Source organism: Myotis brandtii, unplaced genomic scaffold, assembly GCF_000412655.1.
Source record: "Myotis brandtii unplaced genomic scaffold, ASM41265v1 scaffold157, whole genome shotgun sequence".
Lineage (NCBI taxonomy): Eukaryota > Metazoa > Chordata > Mammalia > Chiroptera > Vespertilionidae > Myotis > Myotis brandtii.
Window position 1 is genome coordinate 5,775,128 of NW_005355708.1, and position 20,209 is coordinate 5,795,336.

The 20,209-nt window shown below is 60.0% G+C and overlaps 1 protein-coding gene across 1 annotated transcript in view; it reads right to left on the minus strand.

The window, feature by feature from the left end:
• Positions 1-20,199, minus strand: part of ARHGAP23 (Rho GTPase activating protein 23) — a 42,889-nt gene extending 22,690 nt beyond the window's left edge. Inside the window, exons 1-12 of the mRNA XM_014536224.1 lie at positions 19,256-20,199; positions 16,846-17,007; positions 14,478-14,505; positions 13,291-13,386; positions 13,015-13,093; positions 12,799-12,853; positions 8,731-9,895; positions 7,055-7,210; positions 6,757-6,868; positions 6,520-6,577; positions 5,103-5,246; positions 7-57 (exon numbers count right to left, since the gene is read on the minus strand). Of these exons, the coding sequence (XP_014391710.1) occupies positions 7-57; positions 5,103-5,246; positions 6,520-6,577; positions 6,757-6,868; positions 7,055-7,210; positions 8,731-9,895; positions 12,799-12,853; positions 13,015-13,093; positions 13,291-13,386; positions 14,478-14,505; positions 16,846-17,007; positions 19,256-19,603 (2,454 nt within the window). The 5' untranslated portion in view covers positions 19,604-20,199. The remainder of the gene's footprint in view (positions 1-6; positions 58-5,102; positions 5,247-6,519; positions 6,578-6,756; positions 6,869-7,054; positions 7,211-8,730; positions 9,896-12,798; positions 12,854-13,014; positions 13,094-13,290; positions 13,387-14,477; positions 14,506-16,845; positions 17,008-19,255) is intronic.
• Between the last annotated feature and the right edge of the window lie 10 nt (positions 20,200-20,209).

A 20,209-nucleotide genomic window follows, 5' to 3' on the forward strand; every position in this document is an offset into this window, starting at 1 on the left:
GCGCGCCCGCAGCGCGGCATACACCCGCTTCCACTGGCGCAGGCCGCCGCCCGCTTTCTGCAGGGAGACACAAGGAGGGAGGAGATACGGGGGAGGAGGAGGGTGTGAGAGGACAGGCCGGCCTTCCCGCCCCAGAGCGCCGGGGGGCGGGGCGAGGAGCTGCAGACACCCCATGGCCTGCCAGGAGCCCCCTGCTTCACTGTGCGGGAACCTGGGGCAGCCTCCTGCTCACAGTCCTCAACTCTCTCAGCTCCTCGCCTGCCTGGACAACCCTGCCCATCGTTCGCAGTCTCCCCAGAGGGTCTGTAACCTTCTTTTTAAAGCCCAGCATCCTTAAGACTAGCATCCTTAAAGCCCAGCATCCTTAAAGCCCAGCATCCTTAAGACCAGCGTCAACATTCACCTGGCGTTGGCCATGACTGGGAGAACCAGTAGGGGCGCTGGGAGGGCAGCTGGGCCACCAGCATGAGCCACTGACATAAAATCCTCATAAAGCCCTTCCTAGTCCACATGTGCTCCCTTCACAGCAAACCGGTCAGGAGTGTCCACCACACCTGCTCTCCCCGCTTCTCTGCCTCTCACTCAAAACTCCACACAATCTCCCTTCCCAGGAAAGCCACTTTCAAGGCCACTCGGGTCTCCCATGTGGCAGCTTCCCGGCCCCTCCGGCCCTTCCCTTGGCCCTTCCCGGCCCCTCCCGGCCCTTCCCTTGGCCTCTGCAGCACTTGGCCATGCCTACCCTCTTCGAACCCTCTCTTGGCATCTGGGACCCCCACGGTCCCTGGTTTTCCTCCCAATTCCACTGGCTCCGTCTAGCTCCTCCGCTGGCTACCTCCTCTACACCAGTGGTTCTCAACAGGGGTGACTCACCCCCAGGGGACATCTGTCTGGAGACATTTGTGGTCGCCACACCTGAAGTGCTATGGCACCTGGTGGGTAGAGGCCAAGGGTGCTGCTCCAGCCCCCGATGCTCAGGAGAGCCCTCACAACACGGAACCGTCCGGCCCACAGGTCAATGAGCTGAGGTTGGGACCCTGCCCTAAAGGGTGGGAGCTCCGGGACTTTGTCCTGGGCTCCCCTCTCCCTGCGTGCTTCCCAATGGCGTCATTTGTCTGATACCCAGCGTCCCCTCAGCCCGTCCTGAGCCTCCCGCCCCCTGTGCAGCATCTCCACTTGCATGCTCATATGGGGGCAATTGATTTTCACCATCAAACCTGTTCTCCACCCCGCCACCCTCATCTTTTCCAGCTCAGTAAATCGACCCAGTTGCCCAGAAACCTGAAAGGTGCCCTTGACTCCTCCCTTTTCCTCGCCTCTGACGTTCAACCCATCAGAAAGTCACTTCTGCTTCCCAAACATCACCTGTCTCCATCATTCCTGCTAACACCTTGTCCACGCCATCAACACCTCTTGCCTGGACAATGGCACAAACCTGCCCAGTCTGCAGTCTCACCTCCCACAATCCGTCCCCCGCCCAGCAGCTGCAGCCACAGTTTTAAAATGTAACCGAGGTCATGTGTCTCCCCTGCTCAGCACCCCCTCATGGGTTCCCATGGTCTTGGAATCAAATCTAAGGACTTTGTGATCTGGTTCCTCCCCCTCTAAACCCTCCTCCTGCCTCACTGTGTCAAGCCACAGGGCCTTCTTCAGTGAACAAGCCATGCCCACCCTTTCTCGAGGCCTTTGCACTTACTGTCCCTTCTTCTTTAAAAAAAAAAAAAGAGGGAGAGGGAGAGAGATAGAAACATCAATGATGAGAAAGAATCATTGATCAGCTGCCTCCTGCAGGCCCCCTACTGGGGATCGAGCCCACAACCAGGGCATGTGGCCTGGCTGGGAATAGAACCGTGACCTCCTGGTTCACAGGTCGGGGTAAAACCACTGAGCCACTCCAGCAGCCAGGCTGCACTTTCTGTTCCTTCTGCCGGGAGCCCCTTCTCTCGCTTCACGTGGCTGCCCCCTTCTCGCCCTTCAGGTCTGAGCTCGAAGGTCCCCAACATCCCGTCCTCAGGGAGACCTTCTCTGGTCAGTTTTCTGTAGGCAGCCCCACCACTCCCGACTTAAAGGCAATCACATCAGCCTGTTTGATTTCCCTGTCTGAATTCTCTGATTTATGGTAAGATTCTGAGAGCAGAAAGCTTGTCTGTCCTCTCAGACCACATCCCACATCCTAGAGCCTCAAGAGACCCAAGGTGAGTGCTCATCAATATTTACTGAATAAATGAATGGGTCCTCCTCGGAGCACCCTGAGGGCAGGGCTTCCATCTCTGCCTGGGCGCTCCTCTCCTCTGGCTGGTAGCTGCCTCAGAGCAGCCCTGCCCACCACCACCGACCTGGGGCCCCGGGCAGGACACAGCAGGGCCCTCCAGAAGCATTTTAATGTCGAAGTAAGGTGGTGATAAGGCTGCCCTTTGGAGACTGAACCAGCTAGTGCCCTTGGACAAGCCAAGCCCTCTCCCCTGGCATCAGTGTTCCCTGTTGCTAAAACGAGAGGTGAACTAGCTGGTCTCCAAGGTCGCATCCAGCTCAAGTGCTGCGTCCGTGGCTACAGGGAGATGTCACACCCTCTCCCCTCTGCCTGATAGTCAGTGTCTCTGAAACAGACTGGTGTTGGGGCGGGGGGCGGGGGGTGGCCAGGAGAGGCTGCGGTTGTGGGAGAAGCCAACATCTGGCCGGCAATCAGGACCCTGAATGGACCAAGGGCCTGAAACTGCCTTGAGGGCCCCTCCCCTAACTCCCAGGCCATGGTACCTAGGTGACGAGGGAGACTGGGTTCTGGTCAAGATGGGAGTGGAAGCCCCTGCTGTCCAGAGCTGGTCAGTGAGCAGAAAGGGGCCAGCTCCTCTCCCTGCCCGGGAGACACTGTGGGTGGGCTTCAGGGGCCGCCCAGAGCCGGGGGACAGGCTGCCTGGCAGGCAGGAGTAGCAGTCCTCAAAGGTCGGGCTAGAAGGGGTTGTCTACACCTGGTTGCCCTTCCTCAGCCACACAGCTGGCCCCTGCTGCCCCTCCTAGTCACCAGTCCTGGTCTACAGCCACTTGCTGACTCTCCTCCTTGGCCCCCACCCCCCACTTCCTTTCAAGGTGCAGCCCGTCTCTTGCCCTCTCCCTTCTGTGCTCCCAAACCTGGCTGCAGGTGCCGAGCACCCCCCGATGGACCAATGCCCTCCGAGGTGGGCCTCCATCCTGAGCGCCACACCCTCGGAGCCTCTGTCCCCAGAACACCTCCACCCTGGGACTCCACAAGACCCCGAAGCAACCTCTTGGCTTCTTTTCCCCAAGCCTGTGCCTCCAGTGCCCATGGCTCGGGGCAAAGTCCCACTACCCACCACCCCACAACCCAAGCTGAGACCCCGGGAGCCTGCGCTACCTCCCTCTTCCTCCCTCACCTCCCAGCCATCAGCAAGCCCGGGCCTTTCTTCCCCTTGAATCTCTCTAAATTGTCCCCTCCCCTCAGCCCCATGGTCAGGGCCCCCATCCTCGCTCACCAGGACAACAGCGGTGGCCTGGCCTCTTCCTGTCACAGGGTCAACACTTACCCCCTGGCCTCCTACACCCTCCACCTAAATCCCTGCCAAGGCTTGCCCTGAGGGACAAGGCCCCCCGAGCAGGCACCCAACTCCCCCACCTTGGCTCCCACCTCTTGCCCTGGCTCCCAGCCACCCGCCTTTCTCCAGACCATCCAGGAGGGCATCTCCCCTGTCAGACCACTCTCCCCGCTCCCAGCTTGGTGGATTCTCACACAACCTTCATGTCTCACCCACCGCTCTGAGGCTCGGGTCACCTACTACATGCCATTGCCCTGGACACCCCCATCATAACCATCAGGCACTCCTAACTGTTATGCAACTGAGCTATTTCTGCTCGTCATGAACCCCAGCAGGGCAGGACCGGCCTGGATCCCTCACTACGAAATCCCGAGAACCTCAACTGAGAATCAGGGCGGGCCACACCCTTAGTCATTATCCACGGACCGGATGGGGACACAGATAAGCCAATCCGGCCTGGATGACACATCGGCCCTTGGAGTAGAACACGGGTGTCTCCATCTTACAGGTCAGAAAAGTGGGGCTCAGAAGACAAGAGGCCTTATGCCCAAAGCCTTATGCTTGATATGTGGCTGGGCAGGAATTTAAGTCTGTCTGACCCAAAGCTTATCTTCTTTCCAGGTACAAGACCCCTAGGAGGCAGGGTGGACAATTCAAGTAACAGCAATAAGCAGAACAGCAGCCACGTCCCCCCACCCCCACCCCCCCATGCCAGGCACTGGGTAAATCCATCTCATTTGATCCTCAGCAACAGGCGGATGAACTAAGGAATATATTAGCTCCGTGTACAGACGAGGGAATTGAGTCATGGGCAGGTGAGTCACCTAAGCTTCCCAGCAATTTGTGTTGCAGTCGAGAGACAAGCCCAGGTTATGGTCACCACTCTGCTCAGCCTTGCCTGGGCTGCCTCTCCTCCCAGCCCCTCAGCCACGGCCCTGGCCTGGAACGGAGGTTCAATCTCCACAGGCCAGGGGTCCCGCCTTCTCCTCTTTGGACCCTGGTTATCTTCCCCCACCCTCCACCCCCAGGCCCAAGCCCCCTTCGTCTCTCACCTGGATCTCTATGGCAGCTCTGAACTGATCTTCTTTGGCCTCCACGTTGGCCCTCTCTAATTCACTCCCCAGGAAGCCATGAAAGAGGCCCCGGGGGCTGTCAGTTGCCCGTAGGATAAAGACTGAAACTTCTGCTGGCCTTGAAAAGGCTGACCTCTGCTTTCTTTGGGGGCCTCAGCCCCTCTAAGAGAATCGCCCTGGCTTGCTCCCTCGTCTTCCATGAACATGAATGGCCATTTTGGGGGTGCTCTGCCTACCAAGGGTCGCTGTGGCTGGTCTTGTCAGAATCCCAAGCACAACTTAATCGGACCCATCCCACAGAACAGACCTCTTTTTCGTGAGTTCATTAGGTCCCCAGAAGTTTTTCCCGGCATCTAACCTCTACCCCTCCTGCTACAGCCTCAGCCGGTTCTCTCTGGCTCCAGAGGCTGTGGGGTGAGGAGCCGGAGAGTTCTGCCGGATCCAGCTTCCATCCATCTTCACCTCATTCCTCCAGCCATCTTACCTTCCCCTTGTTGGTGAGGACCTGCTTATAATACAACCAGCCTTCTCTCCTGATATCGCTGAGGGTTGTGTCCGAGAGGTCAGAGGTTGAGTGTCGCTTAGAAGGAGCGTCAGCCTCTTCGGAAGTGCCCCAGCTATCCAAGGACTGCAGCGAGACAACAGAGGGCAATGTAAGGTGGCTCCCACGGTGCCGGCCTCTCGGGAGCCCCAGGGACCACGCACAGGCACCAGGGCCGGGTGCATGCCTGTGCTATGCCCTGCTGCTCCGTGTGGCCTCATGGCCTCGCTTGCCCTCTCTGAACCTCTGGGTTGAGGTCATGAGACACATGTGCTGGGGAAGCCAGAAAGGAGGAAAGGCTCTGACCAGCAGACCACGTGCCTCACCACGCCAGAAAAGCCAATCTGCAGCCGCCCGTGAATTTTATAGACGTGAAGAAATTAAGGATACAGAGGAAGTAATTGTGTCAACACAGAGTTAAATAAACAGAGGAAGTCAGAGCATCAATGAACACAGAGTTAGTGGAGCAAGTAGTCATGTCCACAAAGAGTTAAGCAGAGGAAATGATAGTGTCAACAGGACTCCAGCCACAGAGACGATGCGCCAGAGGGAGAAGTGAGCAAGCAGAGGCTGTTACAAGGAATAAGCCGGGTGAAAACACCACCCAGGTGCCGAACGAACCGAAGATGGCGCTCGTTTGGAATCAAGACGGCTTTTCCAGTCCATCCATAATGAAGGAGTGAAGGCCATTTCAGAATTGGCCCTGTTTCCCCAGGTTCTGAGGCTGGGAACTCTAGCTTCTCCATCATTCTCAACCTTGTGTCCCCACCGCCCTGCCCCCCTACTTTTCAGAGTCCCCTGAAGACACCGCTCAAATACTGACCGAGTGCCTCCCTAGTGCGGGCACTGTTTCAGGTGCCCATGGAAATCAAGCAGCGAACAAACCATATAAAGTCCCTGCCGTCATGGAACTTAGGTTCCAGCTGGGAGACAGGCAGGAAAGGAGATGGAGATATAAATTACAGAACATGCCGAGTGCGAAGGAGAAAACCAAACTTGCAAAGGGAGACATAAAATGTCAGGGGTGGAGGCTGAAAGCTCAGGGAAGGCCGAAAGAAACCTGAAGAAAGTAAAAAAGTGAGTCACACGGCTGAGGTGGGGCTGAGGAGAGGACATTCTAGACGGGGAAAGACTAGTGCAAAGGCCTTGGCTGGGAGTGTGCGGTGCCTTTAAGTGATGACAGAGCCCACAGAGGAGGGTGGGTCACGTGGTGGACATGAGGGTGGGTGGGTGCAGGGAGAAAGAAAAGGGCAGGAACCAGAGGAGCCCCTTTCAGATGACAGAGGCCACAGGCCTGGACCCCATGCCAAGGCCCTGCCCAGCGCTCCAACACCCTCGCCTGCCCACCCATGCCACTCACCCCGTCAGTAAAGAAGCTTCGGAGCATCCGCAAGCTGGGGACTCGGTTTGGCAGGCGCCTGGGAAGCAAGGACCAAGAGTGAGGGGTGTGGGAAGCACAGCTAGGACCTGAGCCACCCAAGCCCCAAGGCTCAGAGGCCGTCCAGGGCTCGCTGCCCTGGTGTGTAGAGGACCCCGGGGCTGGGGGCCCCGCCACAGCCCAGGCAAGCTGGCTGTGATGGACCCACCCCGTCCTCACCGAAGAGCCTTGCCCTCGTCCCGGAAGGTGTTGAGCCCGTCATCGCAGGACTTGGAGCGCTCCGTGGTGATGGCCAGCAGGTAGGAGGAGCGGCGGCCGGCCTTGATGCTGCCTGCAAAACGCCCGCATTGGGCCAAAGGGTCAGTGGGGGCTGTAGGCCGGGGCTTCCATGAAGCCTTCCTCTCTGGGCAGGGCCAGGAGCTGGAGCCAGCGAGCAGAGGTCAGACACCCAGTAGCAGGCCCAGCAGAGACGGTGGCAGCAAGGGGGAGGGTGGGGATGGGTGTGGGGAGCACTCACTGCAGTCCTTGGAGTAATGGCGGCCGAGGGCAAAGGTGAAGGTGGGGGAGGATGGGCTGGTGCCCAGGACGGGAGCCGAGTTCATGGCACTGGAGACCACAGCAGAGGCGGGGACGTGCTTGGCTTGTAGGTCAATGCTGGGGCTGGTGGGCTCATCTGCGAGAATGAAGGGAGTGGTGGGTGAAGGTGGCAGAAAGCTGAACCTGCCTGTCCCCCACCCCCAGCCTTGCCCCCACCCTCAGCCTTGCCTCTGGGCCCAGACCCCACTCCCAAGGCCCCTCAAGTCTCCAGGGCCCTGCTGACAACATGCCCACAGCCAAGGGTGCCCACCAACCAGACTGTTATCATGGAGGCTCGGCCCCTGCCTTCCCCAGCACACCGAGGGCACCCAGGCAAGGGGTTGAACTACCCTTCTTAGACCACGCCCCTGAGGGCAGGGGCTGTGTCGCCCCAACCAGACTGGGAGCTTCTTGGGGATAAAGACCGTCTCCTGCTTTAGCTGCAGGCTCCTCGAAGGGAGGGTCGTTTCCCCCGCAGACTGGGAGTACTTTGAAAGCAAAGATGTGCCTCCCTCTCAGACGGGGAGCTTACTAGGGCCGTGTCTGCCCACTCGGACTGAAGGCTGGCTGTCGGGGGGCCTGACTGTGGGGGGCCAGGCCTGGGTCTCCTCACCCTCCTTCCCACAGCTACACTCCCCTGAGCTCACGAGCCTCGGCTCCATCTCTCAGCTCCTGGCTTCCAGTCCCATGACTTTGCATCCAGTCTTTCTCCCAAGCCCCTAGACCCAGCCCAGCTCACCCTGCTCCCTCACAAGTGCCTCAGATTCAGCAAACCCGAGACCTTTCCCTGCCCTCCTCCCTCCCATTTCCAAACGGAGGCATCACCCTCCAGCGAGGCAAGAAACCTGGGAGTCGCCTGGCCTCTCCACTCTCTTGTCTTTCCCTTATCCAACATCTGTCCCAGAGGCAGCAAACTTTCCGTACTCCCTCTGCTCTCAGGGTAAGGTCCAAACTCCCTGGTCTGACAAGGCCCCTGCAGACCCATTCTGACAATCTGGAGGGGCATCCTGCCCCTATCGTTTCAAGGTCCTCGCATACTCCAGTCTCTCCCCCTCAACATTCTTCCCCTAGCTAACTCCTTCTCCGTCCTTCTAGGCTTAGCCAAAATCTCCTTTCTTGAAGGTTCTCTCCTTGGCCACCATCCCAATCTAGGCTATGTGGCCCTTCCCTGTCTCCTAGAGCCCCCTGTACCCCCATCACACTCTCATCCCACTGGATTGCTCTTGTCTGATCATACATCCCCTTGTTGGGCCATACACTCCAGGAGAGCATGGAGCCTAGCACAGTGCCTGACACAAATACTTGCTAGATGGATGAAAGGTTGGAGGATAGATGGAAAGAACAAAGAATGAAAGAAACAAAGAAAAGATAGAAGGATGTAAAGAAGGGTGAAAGGAAAGGCTGATGGAAGAATGGAAAGAAAAAAGAAAGAAATGAATGAATGAACAAAGAGAGGAGAGAGGAAGAAAAAAATGGATGGATGGATGGATGGATGGACAAACAGGCTGATCCCATCAGCACCCAACCCAGAGTTTTCCCCATGGTGATAAGTGGGTGGGGTACAACAGGGCACAGATAACCAAGTCTCCCAAGACAGCCCCCTGCACCATCACTCACCAATGAAGGGGATGGAAGCCAGAGAGTCTTCTGTAGTGGCCAAAGGGGCCACCTTCCTGCCCGGGCGTTCCCCTCGCCCACTGGTCTCTGGCTCTGGGGACTCGTCACCAAATCCACGGTTCATCTGTCTTGCAGGGGGGAGCTGGACCTTGCGGCCCGTTGGCGGCTTCTGCCTCAGGACCACCTCATCTCGATGATCCTCAGCGGGAGGCTCCAGGGCCCGGGGACTGGGTTCTGGCCGACCAACCCTGGGTGGTTCAGAGGCCTCTGGCAGGAACGGTGCAGAGGACTGGGCCAAGTTGAAGGTAGGCAGTCCTCCAAAGGGTGAGTCCCGAAAGGAGAGTGCGTGCAGGAGGCCAGTCCGGCGCTGGAATGATGGGCTGTAGCTCCGGTACCCAATGTAACCCATGTCGTCCAGGCCCTGCAGACCAGGTGGGGGTGGAGCCTGGGGCCCGGAGAGGTCTCTGGATGGGCAGGCTGGAGTGCGGGCCGATGGACGCTGGGAAGTCCAGCCACAGCGCTCGAATCGGGGTGACACCAGGGCCCCTGGCCCCAGTGCCTCAGCTGAGTGGGTGGTCCGGCTCAGGTAGTCGTCTGAGCGAGCTCGGTGCCAGCCCTCCTGGCCCAGCTGGCTCAAGGCACCCTGGGAGGTGGAACAGGGCCACGGGTGGCGGGCAGTCATATCCTCTAACCGGTCCTGGGAGGCACTGCGGACCCGAGGGGGCATGGCGTGGCACCGTCTCTCCCCCGCCCGGCGGGGGACCTGGTTGGACAGCCAGTGTGACAAGGCCTGCTGGCACTCCAGTTTGCTGGGGAGCACCCGGCTGCCAGGCTCCGGGAAGGCACGGGGTGTCCGGGGCTCTGAGGGAAGGTGGGGGAAGGCACCAGGGCTGGGGCGGGGCTGGCTCATCCCCAAAGAAGGGTTGTCTGAATGGGTGCGGGCAGTAGATGGGACGCGGGGCCCCGGGTCACTCCAGGCAGCAGGACTCCGGGGGTCACTGGGCAGTGCTGAGTGGGGCTCAGGCACCATACTGGCCCAGGTAGAGACCCGGGCTGGCGGGGCATAAGTCTTCCGATGGTAGCAGATGGGGGGCGGCTCTGGGATGCTCTGGGCCTCTCCAGAATACGGCTCGTTCCCTTTCAGGTAGGCATCCTGCGAGTAGGCCTGGCGGGGGACAGAGGCAGGTGAGCGGGGCTGGACAGGTCCCATAGGGCAGGGCTGCAGAAGCCCTGGGAGCTCAGGGTGACAGGGAAGGGGACCAGGCAGGAGCAGTCCTGAGTGGGTGGGGGAGGGAGGGCGTGCTCCAAAGACAGTGGGTGGAGGACAGAAATAAGAGGCCTTTGAGAGTCACACACACACACACACACACACACTCACTCACTCACTGGAGAAAGAGCCAGGATTTCTCTAAGACTTATGACAAGGACTGCCCTTAGCCACAAACATTCCAACATCTGCTTTCTGGGGTCCGCCCCCCTGCTGGCCTCAGCTGCCTTCCTGCTTCCTCATGTCCAACAGTGCCCACAGAGCTGGGAAGTCCCACCAGAGACCAGTCAAGGTGGCAAATGACAGAGAAGGAAGCCGGTTAAGGGGTGTGTCTGGGGGGGAAGGGGGGGTGGTAGGCAGCCAGAAAGCCCAGCTGCCCAACCTTCCCCTGCATGGGGAGCTGGGGGCCTGGCCCTGGGCCTCTGGGGTGAGCAAAACCAGCTCCCCTCCTGCTCCCTCTGAGCCAGGTTGGGGGAGGGGCCAGACTGGCGGAGGGGCCCTGGGCCACCTCCTGCCATCCAGGCCTGGAATTTGGCTCGAGGAGCTGAGCTGACGCTGCATTGCTGGGGAGTGACAGGGCCGGTGCCCAGGAAGGCCAAAAAAGGAGGCAGCCCCCGGGGACAGCAGCCTGGTGGCCCTACCCCAGCCTGGCCCTTGATGGGCTGCCTGGTGGCCTATCTCAGGGTGAGTATCAAAGGGTGGGAGGGTGTAACCAAACAAGCGCGTGAACACACACACACACACACACACACACACACACACACGCTACACCACAGGAGACACAGGAAAACACACACCCAGAAACACACTAACACAGACATAGAGAAACACAATGAGACACACACACAAATAACTACACCTCCAGTCCCGGCACACACATCATAGGAGGAGAACCGGCTAAACCACACCCCCGCGCACTGAGCCCCCTTCGGGCCAGAGACACACATACCTCTCCTTCCGGCCATCCTGCCGGCTCCGCAGGCGGGCTCCCCGCATCACGCGCGTGGCGGCAGCATCAAAAAAAATTCTGACCACTTCGCCAGCCCCGGCCTCCGTAGCCCCCCCACCAGTCTGCCCTCCCTGCAGCTGCCCTGGGCCCCCACCGGCTCTCTGGGCTGGCGGGAGGAGGAGGGAGGACGGAGGGAAGGATGGGTGTGGAGGGGCCTCGCAGCGTCGGCGGTGGCGTCAGCCGCTGCCGCGGCCCCATTGGCCTCCATCCTTGGCTCCCAACCACAGGAATGCCTGGGCCCCACCCTCTGGCGGACAGGGATAGGGGGGCCGGCGGAGGCTCCCAGATGCTGACATCTGGGGCGGCCCACCCGAGACTGAGTAGCAGAGCTCCAGGTTGCTGCCCTCCTCCTTTCTTGCCCCCCTTGTTTCTTGCCCCCCTCCAGCGGAAGAGGGAGTGGGAGGACACGCCCTAGGCCCTGCCCTGTCACCCCCTCCAGGCTGGGGGTGGGGCACCATCTCACAGCTCGCCTAGCCTCAGCCTTAGGGTGTATGGGCAGAATGTTTGAGATTTGGGGGGAGCTGTGCACCTCTCTAGGCCCCCAGTCTTGCCTCCCCCTCGCCAGGAAGGGCCAGGGGACAATTGAGGTCAGGGGGTGGAGGTTCCCAGAGGGGCACGGTGCCAAGCCTGGCACTATGATTGCAGGGATTATGAGAACACTTCCAGGGCAGAAGCCAGCACAGTGGCTCTCAGGGCCTCCTGGGCTTGGCACTCAGCCCTCCCCTGGGGGGCAGTGACCTTGGGGGCAAGCAAGCTGACATCTGGCTGGGATCCCTGAGACCAGGGCACTGGGCACTGGGCACTGGGCAGAGAGGACAGCCCTGGGCTCTGGGTCAAGGCTGGGAGGGGGAACAGAGAGAGGCAGCATGTGCATGCGTGTGGGCATGTATGTGTGCGTGGAGTGTGTGGGGTTAACAGGTACACATGTGAGTGCCGGATATGCTGCCTGCAATGTCCTGCTGTCTGCGGGGCCCAGGGCAGAGCTCAGGGGCGCTGCAGTGCCCGTGGGGAGGGTGCTTGGACTGCGCACCATGATTGTGTGAGGTTTGGTGAGCGCGGGCACCTGGCTGGGGCTGGCGCATGCTGTGATGTTTGTGGGCATATGCGCTGTGACAACAGCGAGCATTTGTAGTGTCAGTGAGTGGTGAGACGTTCGAGCACGTGTGTGGTGGTGTGTGCTGCACGGCGATATCTGAGGGGCATTGTGTGGTAGTGGGTGCCTGGGTGAAGCATGGAGAGGCTGTGTGTGTGGCGGCGTGCGCTCGGCGTGGTGTGCTGGGTGCATTGGGTGTGTGTATCACGTTCCGCGGTATGTGGCGTGCTGGATGAAGGGGTGCTGAGGGGTTTTGCTGTGTGGCTGTGTATCTGGCGTGTTCTGCTTGTGTATTGCATGGTGTGTTGCGTGAACAAGAGCACACGACAGTGGGGTGGGGCGTGCCTGTGTGTGGACACAGCTATAGGAGACACACTCACTTGGGGCCAGGCAGCGAGAAGGTGCGGGTAGCAGGAGTCTCACCGGAGCCGACAAAAACGTGCCAGTCTGGCAGGGCCCGCTGGGCCACTCTCCTTCCAGATCCCCTGGCAGGAATCCTGCCTGCCTAGGCTGGCGCCTCCCCTCCCCCAGAGCAGCCCTGAATGAAGCAACAACTTAGCCCCAGCCCAGGGATGGGCCTGGCATCCCCGATTGGGCAATGCCAAGTTGGTGCTGCCTCCTTCACTCTCTTCTCTGCCTCCCAGAGGGGCAGACGCAGGAGGGAGGGGAGGCCCGAGGAGAAAGGCAGAGGGGACTCACCAGCTGGAGGATGTCCTCGTCCCTGGGCATGATGGAGAGCTCCAGAGCATCATCGCTACAGAGACAGGGCAGGGGGTCAGGCCCAGCCGAGGCAACAGGGTCTGGGAGAACAGGGATCCTGGTCGCCAGGGCACCCCCAGGGCCAAGGGGATGGGGGTGCAGGGACTCAGTGAGAGGGCAGAGCTACTATGGGAGAAGAGAGGCAGGGGCGCTCACCTGTTCTGGATCAGAGCTATGACCTGGGAGTAGGTCTTCCCAATGACACTCTCCCCATTCACCTTCACCAGCCGGTCTCCTGGGGACAGGGGGCGGGACCACGTGTGAGCAGGCCAAGGCGTGTCAGTGGCCCCCCCTGAGAACCCCTGTCCGGAATGGATGACAGCGGGCGGCAGAAGCCTCCCTAACACCTGGGTCCAAGAATCCCATCCTAACCCGAGGGGAGGAAGAAGAGACCCAGGGGGTGCAACGAGCCGGGTAACTGGGACAGCTCACCTGTGCGAAGCCCCGCCCTGTGGGCAGGGCCCTCATCCTTCACATTCTTGACAAAGATGGTATCCATGGGCTCCAGGCGGTGCCGGGGGGAGGGTCCTGGTGAGCATCAGCCAGGTTAGCTGGGGGAGGCTGCTGAAGCTCACACCCATGCACAGCTACACACACAGAGGACACACTCAGAGAATAATCACTCACCCAGACACAAACACACAGAGACCCGCACGCCCACAGGGGCACGGTGCACAGGGTCAGACAGGACGACACACTCCTGGGAGAAGGAAAACCTACACTGATGCTGAGCGGCTCCGTATGCCTCCTGCGTCCCGTGCCAGACTGAAAAGGAGACATTGTTCTTCCCCTTCTTAGCTCGCTATCTGGTGGGACAGACACACACACACACACACACACACACACACACACACAGCACAAGACAAAGGAAAGGGCACCCTAAGAGAGGCTGTATCAAGCCCTGCAGACATATCAGCGGGGAGAGACACCCCCATACACAGAGCATGTCCACACCCAGAGACCAGGGGAGCTGCAGAAAGGCCCCGACACCCCCACTCCGGCATCACATGGGACCCCAGCCGCACTATGCTGCTGCTCACTGTCTCCACCAGAAATGGGCCTCTTCTAGGTCAGTGGGCTCCTCCCCCTCAACCCCCCCACAGGCCTCTGTGATGGGGACTCGGGAAGAGAGTGTGCCCATGGCTTCCCCAAGGAAACCCTAGTGGCAGAGGAGGAAGGCTGCCTGTTCAAGGAGTCCTGCCTTGAATACCCTGGGGAGCCTGGGTGCCAGTGAGGGACCCTGCGAAATAGCAAGGGCGACAGCCAGGGGATGGAGGCTTATATTGGAAAAGATCAAGACGCCAGGGTCCCCTTATGCCCAACATATCTGCAAGGACAGCCCTGGATCAGCTGCACCCCCGCCCCCCAGCTGCCCCTCACTCCCTGCCTGCAGCCCCTGTGTGTGCCTCAGTCTAGGCTGGGAGTGACTCCAGGGCTCCTCTCGGTGCCACCTCTAGTGTGAAACGGAAAGGCCCAGAGGGAGACAAATGTGGGAAAAGAAAGGGAGGAGAGAGAGAGCGAGCGTGAGCAGATGTCCGGGGTGGCCACACAGAGAAGAGCAGAGACAGGAACAGCAGTCGAGGGCGAGGGGCACAGCAAAATCCAGGCTGACTCCTTACCTCCTCCTCGGCCTCCATTCTCTTCCTCCTGCAGGGGACAGAGAGATGGGTGTTGGCCCTCAGCCCAGCCCCCAGCAGCAGAGAGGGAGGCCCAGCTCCACCTGGGCGGGCCCCTTCAATCTCCCTCACCCAACGGCCTACCCTCTTATCTTCTCCCAGTAGCCCAGCGCCGGGAGGCCGCGGGAGGGGTGTCTATGGGGACATCAAGTCCCAGGCATGATTCCCCAATGACATGAGCTCTCTCTCACGCTGATCCCACCAGGTCAACATCTCAGCCGTCTGAAAGCCCCCAATACAATGGGGGACCCACGACCCCTCCCCTTGGGGAGCTCAAACCAAACATACTTACACACAGAGAGAACCCAGACAGACACAGATAAGCAGGCATGACGAGTGCAAACAGTGGCTATCAGTTCTCAGAGAATGGGAGGGCAGGCCTGATTAGTGTCCCTCTGGGGGAGGGGACTTTAAGGCCTGGAAGAAGGCAGTCTGGGTGAGGGGAGGGGCGTGTGCGGGCGCTTGGTATCAGAAATAAGCCAGCATATGTAGCACTGAATCAGCTGAGCTGCAGGAGAAAGTCAACACCAGCAAGCCACAGAAGTCAGACCGCAGCATTCAAGTTTGAAATGAGAGAAAGAGGGAGCCAGTGAAGGTTCTTGAGTGGGAGAGAGTGGGTGTGAAATACCAGTTAGAGAAGAGGATTCTGGCATCTAGGTTCAGGGCTAAGAAACGGAGTTAAGGGGACCCACTGGGGAGGCCTCTGGGATCATCCTGGTGAGTGAGGGGGAAGGGCACTAGATCTGGGGAGGAAACAAATGAGAGGAAGGAGAAGGTCAGAGAGACACGGAGGGCCAGCAGGAGTAGCATGTTAGAGCGGGATCCGACCTGCGGTGCCATCTTGTCTAACCCTCCCTAAAGATCGCCATGTTACAGCTGACTTGTCCAGGGCTGCTCGCTCAGACTCAGTCGCGGAGCCAGGGCTGGAACCCAGGACTCTGGCATGCCAGCCGGGACAAGAAGGCTCGGGGCACTGCTGGAGAGTCCCTCTGCCCTGCCCTGCCCTGCCATATGTGGTGCCTGCCCGCTGATGTGAGCAGACAGCACAGGAGCGGGTGGCAGAGGCAGACGGATGCATTGGGCCGGCTGAGCTCCCTGCAGGCTCCCGGTCCTGGGCAGGCTCTGGAAAGGCAATGGAGCTGTCCCTGGCTTACCCCACCCATGTGAGCTCTTGGAGACAGATCCACCACCAGCCTAGACCACTCAGGCTGCTCTTGCTCTTGTCACCCCTCAGCAGGGACCCCTGAGAGAAGTCGGCAGAGGCCAGGAAGAAAGAAGGAAGAAAGAACTAAACTAAAGGTTCCAGGGAACTCGGGGGCTGGTATCCTTGGGCATCAAGGGGTGGGGCAGTGCCCCTCCCACACCCATCAGCCCCCACTCACACTCAGCTGCCAGTGAGAAGGGCTGCTGCGGCCCCCCAGCCCAGATCCAGACATGGCTAGGAGCGGTGTACACCCACGTACACATGATGTGCATTTACAGACACCAATGTGCACCTGTCTAGATGCACACGTGTGTGTACATGACCAGCATACCATGTATGCACATGTGCCCACAAAGAGCAGTGCACACACAGGCAGTGAAATCCAATGTCTAGGTTCTCTGGCAACGAGCTCCCCATGGGAGGGTCTCCTGGCAGCAGGGCAGGCTGGACTCAGCTCTGGGGGAAGGGGAGAGATGGGTTCATTGACTCCAAAGTAAACTGTCCTCCTCTGCTGCTGGGAGGGGCTTGGGGAAGGGAGCAGGGCCCTCCTGCACGTCTGCTTCACCTGCAGGGACCCCTCCTCCCAGCTGACACCGCGGGTTGGGCTGAGCAGCCTGGTTCCTAGACTCAAAGAACTTGACATTTATATGAGGGCTAGAAGGGCCCTTGGGGTCAAGCAGAGAAATGCCCTCAGGGTGCAGCAGGAAGAGCAAAGCCCAGAGACCCACAGTGAGTTAGGAGTTGTCCCAGGGCTAGAGCCCAGGGTTCTTTCCGGGGCGCTCCAGGGGGTGCTCCAGACGTGTGTTAGGACAGACTCCCTGAGAGCTCAGGCTGGGCGGGGGCAACAAACCCAGCTCAGAAGTGGCCAGCGGACAAGGGGTCCCAGGACTGCATCTCTCTGAGCCGCTGTTCGCCTTCCAGAGACCAAGAGTCTGAGGTGTGAGTGAGCACCCTGGCTCCCTCCTCTCTAGGCGGCCTGTCCTGAACCAGCCACCTTCCCCTCTCCTGAGAAGATGAAGATGACCCAGGACACAGGAGGAGGACTGTGCCGGAGGGGCCGGTGCAAAGCGATCTCCTCTCCCGCAACAAGGCTTCCCCAGGACGTACCTTCAGGCTGCAGTGCACGGCGGACTCGGGTGGGTACACGATGAAGTGGCGCAGGGTGAAGCCAAAGCCATCCTGGAGGCTTTTGTGCAGCAGCAGCGTCCGCGGCCCCTGCCAGGGGAGGGGGCGCCCGGAAGAGCACCCATCTCTCGGGCCCAGGGGCAGCTGTGGGAGCACAGGGAGACGGGTGAGTGGCCTGGTGACCCACAGTCTCAAGTCTGCACACTGCCTCCTGCAGCCCCGAGGACCCAACGGGGACTAGATGGGGTCCATGGGGTCCCAGGCACCCTCCTCCTCAGCCCTTCCTTCCTCTCTCACACTCATCGGCCCAACCGCTTCTTCCTCTTTCTTTCCTCTCAATCTCCCTATAATGCCTTTGCCTCCGAGGAAATAACTCGCTGCAGTGAGTCACCAAATGTTCACTAAGCACCTACTGTGTGCCAGGCGTTGGACACACCGTGCCTGCTGGTGTCTGAGCTCCTTCCTGCCGCTGCACAACCTCACACATGCACATACAGATGCAGATGCAGACACATTCACACACGTTCATGCACACAGAACACACCGCAACGCCCAGACAAGCACACTCGTGTGCAAAGTGCACACACAGATGAGTACACACACACACGCACTCATGTCGACACGCAGAGATGTGCACACACAGTCACACAGAATCAGTCTCATGTGCACAGCACATGCCACACATACAGACATACACATGCAGAGACAGACTGGTCCCCCCACACACGTCCTTCAGGAGCAGCAAGGGGAACAGTGGGGGACTGAGAGCCACAAGGGAGGACGGGACATCAGACACATCAGCAACTTCCTGAGGCTCGGGAGCCCCGCCCACAGGCCTGGCGGGCTCAGTGGAACAGAGTGAGAAACCAGGTGGGGGTGGGGGACACTTTGCTGCCCTAGGGCTCACCCACTGGAATACTTGAGATTCCGCAGGATGACTTGTCTGAAGACAAGGGTTTGGGATCACAGCACTGTTTCTGGGACAAGAGGATGGACAACGCCTGGGGAGGGCTCCCTCCAGGTCCCCTGCTCAGACACACAGAGGGAAAGCGAGTGATAGGAGCGTGTCCGAGAGATGTGTTCACAGGGAGGCAGGGGCCCATTGGAGAAGAGGGGAGCCAGGGGCAGAATGCCTGGTGAGAAGCCAGGGACCCTCCCTTGGGGAGTTTTCACCCCCCACCTCAGGCAGCCTGACCTCACCCCTCAGAGGACAAGGAGCTCCTTCATCCCCACCCTAAACAGTCCTCCGACCCCTCACTCATCCTGGGCACCGGAAAGGAAGGCCAGGTGGGTGCAGAAGGAAGAAGGCCACTCGTTCGGGGGTGAGGAGCTTCCACTTTACTATTCAGCCCCCCTTTCTTCCCCATCTAATAGCTGGAGAAAGCTCAGATTGGCCGCTCAGATCTGATACTAAGAAGTTCCATCATCTATCTGTCCACTCCCCTGTTAGCACATCTGGTGGAAGGAAGCCTGCCCTATGTCCAGGGCTACGCTAGGGAACTCTGCCTGGGGCTGGAAAGATGAACAAGTATGACAGAGGCAGTCCTTGCTTCATGCAGCCCCGGGGGACACGGCTGGTGGGAGATACGAGAGGGCGCCTGAAGCTCCGGGCCGAGGTGGCCACTCTAACATGAGCGTCTGGAAAACTACCCGGATGAGGCTGTGAGCTCACTGTCCTCGCAAGGGTCCAAGCAAGAGCTGGACGACCCCCAGTCTGTGCTGGGATCCCGGCCTGGGGTGGGAGGTCCAGTGATGGCCCCTCCGTTCCCTCCACCTATGGCGATCGCCTGGACTCTCCCACTTAGACCCACAGTCCCGTGGGGGTCAGAGGAGAAACTCCTCTGGTAATTCTGCTGAGGCCTGAATCCCCTTGGATTTCCTATCTCTGCTGACCTGGCAATGAACTGATGGGGGAGAAAAGAGGGCCTCAGTAGACCCCCCCATTCCCCTCTTTCCAGAAGCCCCAGCGCCTCTCCAGCGTGGCAGCAGCCCCTGCACACCCTCCACCCAGGCCCAGAACAGAGGCTGTTTGCAAGGCCCATTGTTTTGCTGGTGTCCTGGATTAGGTTTAAGCCACCAGCTGCCCCAGTGACGAGAAGTGGCTGAGACAGGTCCCCGCATGCCCCCCATTCCTCCCAGCACACATCCTGCCTGGAGCTGCCAGCTGCCCGGGGCAAGGGGGGGTGTGAGGGGGGACCCTCTGGGAGGCCTGCCTGTAATCCAGGGCAGTAGGCATGCCTTCTTTCCTCGGGTCCCCTCCTCACCCAGGCACGGTGCACCCCGACCCTTAGCTCAGCCTGTCCCTCTCCTCTTTCCCTTCCCCGACCCTTTCCAACAGGCTCCTGAGCGTGGCAGGGTGGTCACCCCCCTGCCACAGCTACCACACTCTTGCCTGGAGAGGAGGCATGGCAGCCCCATCGCCAGCCAGCTCTGGCAGCCCCGCTGTAGGAAGTCCTCTTCCCCCTGTGCTATGATACATGCATGTTTCCTCTCCTCTCCTCGCCTCCGCAGACCTGGGACAATACTGGGTCTTGCTCTCAGCTTGGGGGGGGGGGGGGGGGGGGGGGGGAAGGTGGTAAATGCAGGCGCAGACAAGGAGGCAGCAGTGAGAACTAGGAAGGTGATTAGATTGGGATGGGGTACAGCCCCCACACCCCCTCACACACCCCCAGCTCTGCTCTCTGAGATAGGGACCGAGATAAGGGACACAGAGGGAGAGGCCCAGGGGGCACGGGGACATCACTAATACTTTCCGGCCCCAGACCCGTTTCCAAACGCTCCCACCCTCGTGTCAGGAAAGAAGGAGACATCCCGAAATACCAACCGACTCTGGAAGAAGGGCGGACAGCCTCGGGGCCACAAACTAGATGGCGCTGGGCCCATGGTGGGTTGGTTGGCAAGACCAGGAACTGGGACCCAGGAGTCCGGCTCCTCCCCCAGGAGCATAAAGAGGTCATTGCGGGGAGCACAGCGCCCACTATGATTCACACCCTACCAGCCTGGTCGATCCCCGACATCCGAAACACTGTCCCCACCCCCACCCCATTCCTGCTCTGTCCATCCTCACCCACAGAGCACTCACTACCTGCCGGCTCAGCCTCCTTCACCCACTAGAAGACCCTTGTCTGCCCCTGTGCCCAGTCCACTACCAGGGGGAGGCAGCCAGGGGGTGGTACTCCTGCCTGCCTCTGGGCCAGGCCCCTGCCAGCCCAAACCCCCCAGGACCCCAGATGCCCCGGCATCTCTCCAAACAACCTGGTCCCTTCCAGCCTCCCGCTGCCTGTACACCAGCAGGCTCCAGCCCCTGGAGGCCACCACCCAGCCGGGCTTGTCACCCGGCCACCTG